General features: G+C 48.7%; 1 protein-coding gene across 1 annotated transcript in view; it reads right to left on the reverse strand.

Moving 5' to 3' along the window:
* PLXNA3 (plexin A3) overlaps window positions 1-6,708 on the reverse strand; it is a 66,415-nt gene that overhangs the window by 3,108 nt on the left and 56,599 nt on the right. The window contains exons 18-29 of the mRNA XM_072124935.1: window positions 6,137-6,379; window positions 5,469-5,612; window positions 4,898-5,132; window positions 3,549-3,691; window positions 2,826-3,082; window positions 2,457-2,523; window positions 2,214-2,360; window positions 1,369-1,528; window positions 795-898; window positions 617-713; window positions 346-536; window positions 87-256 (exon numbers count right to left, since the gene is read on the reverse strand). Of these exons, the coding sequence (XP_071981036.1) occupies window positions 87-256; window positions 346-536; window positions 617-713; window positions 795-898; window positions 1,369-1,528; window positions 2,214-2,360; window positions 2,457-2,523; window positions 2,826-3,082; window positions 3,549-3,691; window positions 4,898-5,132; window positions 5,469-5,612; window positions 6,137-6,379 (1,958 nt within the window). The remainder of the gene's footprint in view (window positions 1-86; window positions 257-345; window positions 537-616; window positions 714-794; window positions 899-1,368; window positions 1,529-2,213; window positions 2,361-2,456; window positions 2,524-2,825; window positions 3,083-3,548; window positions 3,692-4,897; window positions 5,133-5,468; window positions 5,613-6,136; window positions 6,380-6,708) is intronic.

A 6,708-nucleotide genomic window follows, 5' to 3' on the forward strand; every position in this document is an offset into this window, starting at 1 on the left:
CTTGACGCGGAAGAAAGATAGGATCAGAAGCCATACGACAAAGTTATGGGAGTCAGCTGTAACACGTGGGTGCCCACACTACTCACCAGTTGCTCTTCCACGTGTGCCGGACATCCGGGTCTGTAATCTGCCTTCGATCCGCTTGCTCGTCTAAAAAGTCAAACATGTACTTGATGGCGAGCGGGAGGGCGCTGCCCCTGTGTGCCGTGCTGAACACCGTCTCAAACAAGTCGTCCACAAACTTCTGCAAGGTTCCCTGTAGGGGGCAGCAGAGCACCACTTAGTACCATACCCCAGGCAGCCATACTCTGCTGTCACTGCCTCCGTCACAGAGGTTGCTCTCACCTTTGTGGCCAATAAGCGGGTAAGGTAGATCTCTGACACCATTTTGCTGCCTCGGTCGCCCTCCTTGTGGTCCGTGTGGTCGTGATTTTTAACAAGATGCCAGAGTTTAGTGCCAGTTTCCTGGTCAGGGGTGATCATTGGGGCGCGGGATCGCAGGCTATCAGGGCTGCTGGAGGTGCGGAGCAGGCTCTCTGAAAAGACGGGTAAAGTCAAACAGATGGAGGATATAAACCCATGTAGGCTGCTCGGTCACACTGGTACGGATACTCACCATAGCGGCTGAGGGAGCGGGTGAAGGTGAAGGAGTTGGTGATGTTGTATGCAGACACCTGCTTGGGAATCAGAGCCACTGTGGAGCCATCTGTGACCTGAGAGAAGGGCAGGACATGAATAGGGGTCTATGGGGAAGACCTGACAGGGGGGATATTGTAATAATGAGACCCCCGTACCTGATAATGTGCCAGTGTGTTCAGCCTCTTCCAATCACACTCGATTTTAGTGGTGACGTCCTCATCCTGTAGGACGATGCGGGTGATACGTCCCTGACGCCACTCTGCAAACATCGAGGAAGAAACAAGAGATGTCACAACACATCCGTACACAAGCAACTAAGAATAGGAACACCTAACATGGCCACGGAGGAGGAGAATAGGAGTCTGGTTTCTACTAATGATTTTGGCAACAGGTTGAGCATGCACCATCCATTTACTGCCTATGGATCTGCTAGAGATTGCTGAACCCTGCCTGCTGTTATCTCTGGCAGTGCCACTAAAAATGCACAAAGCTGAATCCATACACAATCATTATGGGAAACACACAATCTCATGACCACCGGAGGTCCCTAAAAATCTGCATTTTGTTTTCTATCCTGTCCATGGGGGACAATATTTAAAACTAGTACAACCCACAGACCTGCAAGCTACAGCTACAACTAGGTGACCCCTTAGGAAAGGAGAGATTGTTCTAATTTCACCCACAAGAATCAAACCAGACCTCCCCTCGTGCGCACAACAAGGGACTCACCAAGGTCCATGTCTTCCGCCTTTGGCCGCTGGGTGTAGGGAATGCCCTTGTAAACAGCATCTAGCAGCTTGTCCTTTACCTGGGTGACGGTGTCACAGTTCAGGACCTTTACAGGGATCTCTGTGCCGTTCTCGCTGTCCGGACAAATGCAGCTGAGGGTCTAGGAGGGAAAACAAGCATATACCGTATTTTCCAGACTATAAGGCGCACTTAAAAGCCTTGGATTTCCTTGGAAATCCAAAGTGCGCCTTATAGTCCGGTGCGCCCTATATGAGGCAACGGACCCTACTTACATAGGTCCCCGCTACCGGAGACAGCAGATCTCCAGCGGGAACTGCAGACCACGTGACACGAATAACTTCTGCCGCGTGGTCTGCAGTTCCCGCTGGAGATCTGCTGTCTCCGGTAGCGGGGATCTATGTAAGTATTCTATTCTTTACCTCCCCCTCACCTTCCCCGCGTTCCGCGTCGCGTCTCGTCCCGTCGGGTCTCCGCTCCGCCCCCGTACCTCCGCCACGCCCCCGACCCTGCGCCTTATAGTCCGATGCGCCTTATATATGGAATTATTACATTTATAAGGCGCATCGGACTAATGCGCCTTATATTCCGGTGCGCCTAATAGCCCGGAAAATACGGTAAGCCACCCGTGGCGTAACGTGAAGGTGAGGAGCCCCAGTGCAAAGTCTGTGCCAGGTCCCCAAATATAATGTATGGTTTATAGTAATAGTCTTCTCATATGGGGAAGTGACACCTTAAGGGTCCGATACCAACTGCACCCTCTCATATTACGCCCCTGTCAGCCACCCACTGCCATGGTGACAGATCATAAGAAAGCGCGGACGTACCAGGACTTTGTAGTCAATCTGCTGCCGGATGAGTTTGTCTTCACTCAGTGAGTATCGGGCCTCCCCGGTGATGGCATCTATCGGCCCCTTCTCCATCTGCTGCTTGATGGCACAGAAAAGCATGAAGAGAGGCTCTCCGGCACACTCCTGGGAAGGAGGACAATGTGTACGGTTACTAAGAGCTTCAGGGGTGCACGGTACATACGAGCAGTGTCACTGATGAGCTCGATATATGTGTCTCACCTTCAGGAACTTATACAGGAGGAAAGTAAACCAATTCGTCAACATCTTCTCCGCTACAGACTCGGTCCTACAAGAATACACGGACACATTAACCCCTAAAGCTCTACACAAACCATTAAAGTAAAGCAAGAAAAACATTACTGCTCAGACGTGACCTTACAGGGGCTCCCCAACCGATAGTGCCGGATTAGATAGAATAGAGCATGATGGGAGAGAAGTCAGGCTGCCTTTACTCCTCTCCGTCATCAGGTGACAAAGATTTGAGCTTAAAGGGATTGTAATCTCAGCCGGTCCATTGCACCCAGTTTGCTGCTCATCATAATCCCAATAGATTGTATTGGGACTGCAGATACTATAAAAGCTGCTCACCGGCGCAGTAGTAGTTTCGGGTGGTTCTTGCTCTCCAGGTTCTTCTCTATCAGGTCACTCAGCAGCTGCTTCAGGAGGACGGTAGCATATTCCATGCGTCCTTGGAGGGACACCATGACCAGGGAGGCCACGTTCCCCCGATCCCGCATGGAGAAGCTGCGCTGGTTCTCCAGGGTGTGAATGAAGGTCAGCAGGAAGGTCTTATTATTTAGGAGCTGCCCGAACAGTCTCAGAGCTTTCTCTACATTGGGAGGGATCTACAATAGGATAGAAAATGCATTAACATGTTATACAAATCCAGGTTCATTTAAAACTGGGAATGACTTAAATGGGTTTTCCAGGAGGGAAGGTAAAACCCTTGGGAGCCGTGGCAGGGTGGCAAAATAAAAAATAAATGTGTGTGTGTATGTACGTACCCGGTTTTTGGCATCAGCTTAGGCCAAGCCAAACTCTCCACAGGACATCACATCCTTTAATGCCACAAGTGATGTCCCTTGGAGCCAAGGACTGGCCAATGTGGGTCCAATGACAACCCAACATTTCCCCCGTGTCAGAGATGGCAAAGACCAAAATTTTTGGAGCCTCATAGTTATTGGGAGCAGATTTATTTATTATTCGATTTTCTTTAATACCCCTGACCAAGACTCCCAATAATTCCTGGAAACCTCCTTTAAGACAATCCAGAGTTGTATACATCCCTGCCCGCTAATAAGAGAGACTCACATCCTGTTCCTTGAGCACCGGGTGGTCTTCTATGCCGGGGAACAGCACCCGCATGGCGTATGTCTTGTATTCCAGGAACGGGATCTTCACTCCATCCATATTATTGGTCAGCTCATTGATGTCTGTCTGGAGCTCTGCAAAAGCTATAGAAAGAAAACATGGAGGTCACGCACCAACATTACCTGTATGTTATACAGCTCATACTCTTCCTACCCAAATACTACAGGTCGACCCCTCCTTTGTTTTATAAAAACGGTGCCACTCCTTCCTAAATAGAATTTTCAAATAATAAGAACATTTTTGGAAATTGATTAAAAGAAAGCGGAGAATGTCAGGACATCTAGGGTGGCATGGAAGGGGGAGGGGGTCCTGTTACATATGTCCTTAGGCCATACGTTTTTCCTCTCCTTCCACCTGTAGGGTACACTCTCTCAGCGCCACTCCCGGCGTCTGTCATGCCCTTGGGATGCCGGAACGGACAGCTGTTAATGTCTGTGGGGAGCGCTCTGTTATTGTATCCAATCTGACTTCTCGCTGCTAATGATGTCCCAGGAGGGGAGGATGTCAGTGATGAAAATTTTCATGCCAGCGGGAAGGAGCCGCATCTAAAATCCGGCGTGTTCACAGCTAATAGCAGCGAAAAATATGACCTAATGTTTGCAAATGGATTTAATGGAAGAACCTCACAGACCGTGCCCATAGTGCCAACAGCAAGGGAACTGGGACTACAAGCCTCTAGGTGTGAGAAAGGTGACCGTATAGTAGCCACTGCTCACCCACTAAGCTATGGGAGACATGACACGGGGGTGAGCGGGGACATATTAGTTGCTAATGGTAACCACACCCAATATGCTACAAAAGCGAACCCCATTTTCTACATGATTGGCTTTCAATGTGTTTGTAGAGACCATCAGTCACCCTGCAGAGTGACTACGCAGCACTAGGACTGATGTGTACGATTAATCACACTGCCATTAGTTTATCTGCTGCTTTCTCTTAATTGTATCCCCCCCCTCCTCCTACCCCTGATTCCACCATTGCAGCCTTGTGAAAAGCTTTATTGATCCAGAGAAGAAAGCGCAGAGACATGAGGCATTCACTTGTATGAGGTCAAGCCTGCTGGATTAACCCTTAGGGTGACAACACGTATTACCTGATAATGAACGTATAATTTTCTGCATTTCCTGTACCGACCAGATTTTCCAAAAACGCAAACCATAAACTGCAAGGGGTCCACTAGATAAGGGGTCCTACAAAGTGGTGGGTGCAGGTTCTCCTGAACATCTAGGTTATTTTTAGATGTAATGGGACAGATGTTATACTGGATGTGGGTGAATCTTATTACCCACCTTCCTTGCATTCCAGTGCAACACGGGACTCCAGGTTATCCATCTGCATCTGCAGCCTCTTCAGTGTGCGGTCTGCATCCCTTGTTTTCCTCTTATATGCAATGAGAACAGCAATAATGGCCAGAAGTAGAAGGCCTCCTCCAGCTCCAATCCCCACAATGGCCGGCAGTGTAAGAGAACTGTCCGAGTAGATCCGTAGACTTCCAGGAGAGAACTCCATCCCACCCACCAGTATCTGTATGGGAAGAGAAGTCATTTTAGGAATCGAAAGTGACTACACAGAGATCGATGAACCCAACTAAAGCCCTATTCACACAGCCGTAGAGGGGACGTATATATCTGGCCCCATATTTGATTCCGGATATACGTTCCCATATGGAGATCTGTCAGTGGTACGCATATCGCACGTATATGGGGAAAAAGCAAAGCACGCTTTATCTTTTCCCGCCTGTACGCAGTGCTCACCCCTCCTCCTCTCCAGCGTCTCCGGCTACAGCTGGACGAGTATACGTAGTGTGAATGCACCCTAATGCATAGTTAAGGATAAAGTATTGGGACAAGTGTTACTTACCGTGACCCGATGTTCTCCGGTCTGACTGGGGGAGTCACACAGCAGCTGGGTGTCAGACACAGTAAGAGCACAAGGCACATCACCGATCAGTACTGTGTAGTTCAGCTTGGCGCCTCCGGGGGCAGCAGGTTGCAAGTTCCTTCCCTGAACACAAAGAAGGCGCCACTATCATAACACATCACACACTATAGGGTGAAATCTTCTACATTCCAGAAACTGTACCCTGCTTGCCCATAGGACTGGTATTGTAGCTTGGTTATGTTTGTAGGAACAGAAAAAGGCTGGAATACCAGAAGTGACCAATGGACAAGACAGGTGCAAGCTCTAGATATAAAGTAGAGCCTTTTCTAAAAGTCACATGTATCCACTATCCACTTCATTCAGTGTGACCACTGCAGGGGATTCTCTGTTCCCATTATCCTGATTGATGGGGATGATGGTGGTCGGACCCCCAGTGATCCTCTGTGGATAAAGGATTAGTGTGTATTATGGCACAACCCCTTTAAATCGACTCCTTTCCGTTGTTTTGTCCATGTGTAATACCCCCTCATTATCCCCAAATAATCCATAATCCTCTTTATTTCAGGTTCCTTCCAATTATCTACTTAAAGGGAATCCAGGACTCCCACCACTTCCTGACATCATTAACCCTTGTTACTAATACCAACCTTGAGGATGACGTGGGACCCCGGCTTGATCTCGAGGACACCACCCGACCCAAACGTTTCCACAACTGGGTTGGGATAATAGGTGAATGCGGTGAAGTTCAAGGCTAGGACACTTGTCACATTGTCAAAGATGAAGCCAAATTCATCCGGTGGAATGCCGTCATCTGGAACTATGTCGCCATTGGAGGGGCAGATACCGGGGGCCTTGCACACCATCAGGGTGTCGTTAAGTATCTGGCAGGTCTGTAAATGTATAAGGACATTGTGCCGTCAACATCCTGACCAATAAGACAACAGGTAAAATTCTTACAGTCTGTTTCTATGTGTAATGACAGGATCTCCAGTGCCTAGTGGTGATATAAGACACTGGTAGAGCTGACCCGGGTGCACTATGACCTTTCATCTCTACATAACTGGCTGATCATGAGGTGATCATATGATCGCTGGGTCTGCTACATCCAGTGGCGTAACTAGGAGAAGCAGGGCCCCATAGCAGATTTTTGCATGGGGCCCCCCCTTAAAAATATTCATACATACACACACGTTTATACCATCACTAACATTTACACACT

This window comes from Engystomops pustulosus, chromosome 9, assembly GCF_040894005.1.
Source record: "Engystomops pustulosus chromosome 9, aEngPut4.maternal, whole genome shotgun sequence".
In the NCBI taxonomy this organism is placed as follows: Eukaryota; Metazoa; Chordata; class Amphibia; order Anura; family Leptodactylidae; genus Engystomops; species Engystomops pustulosus.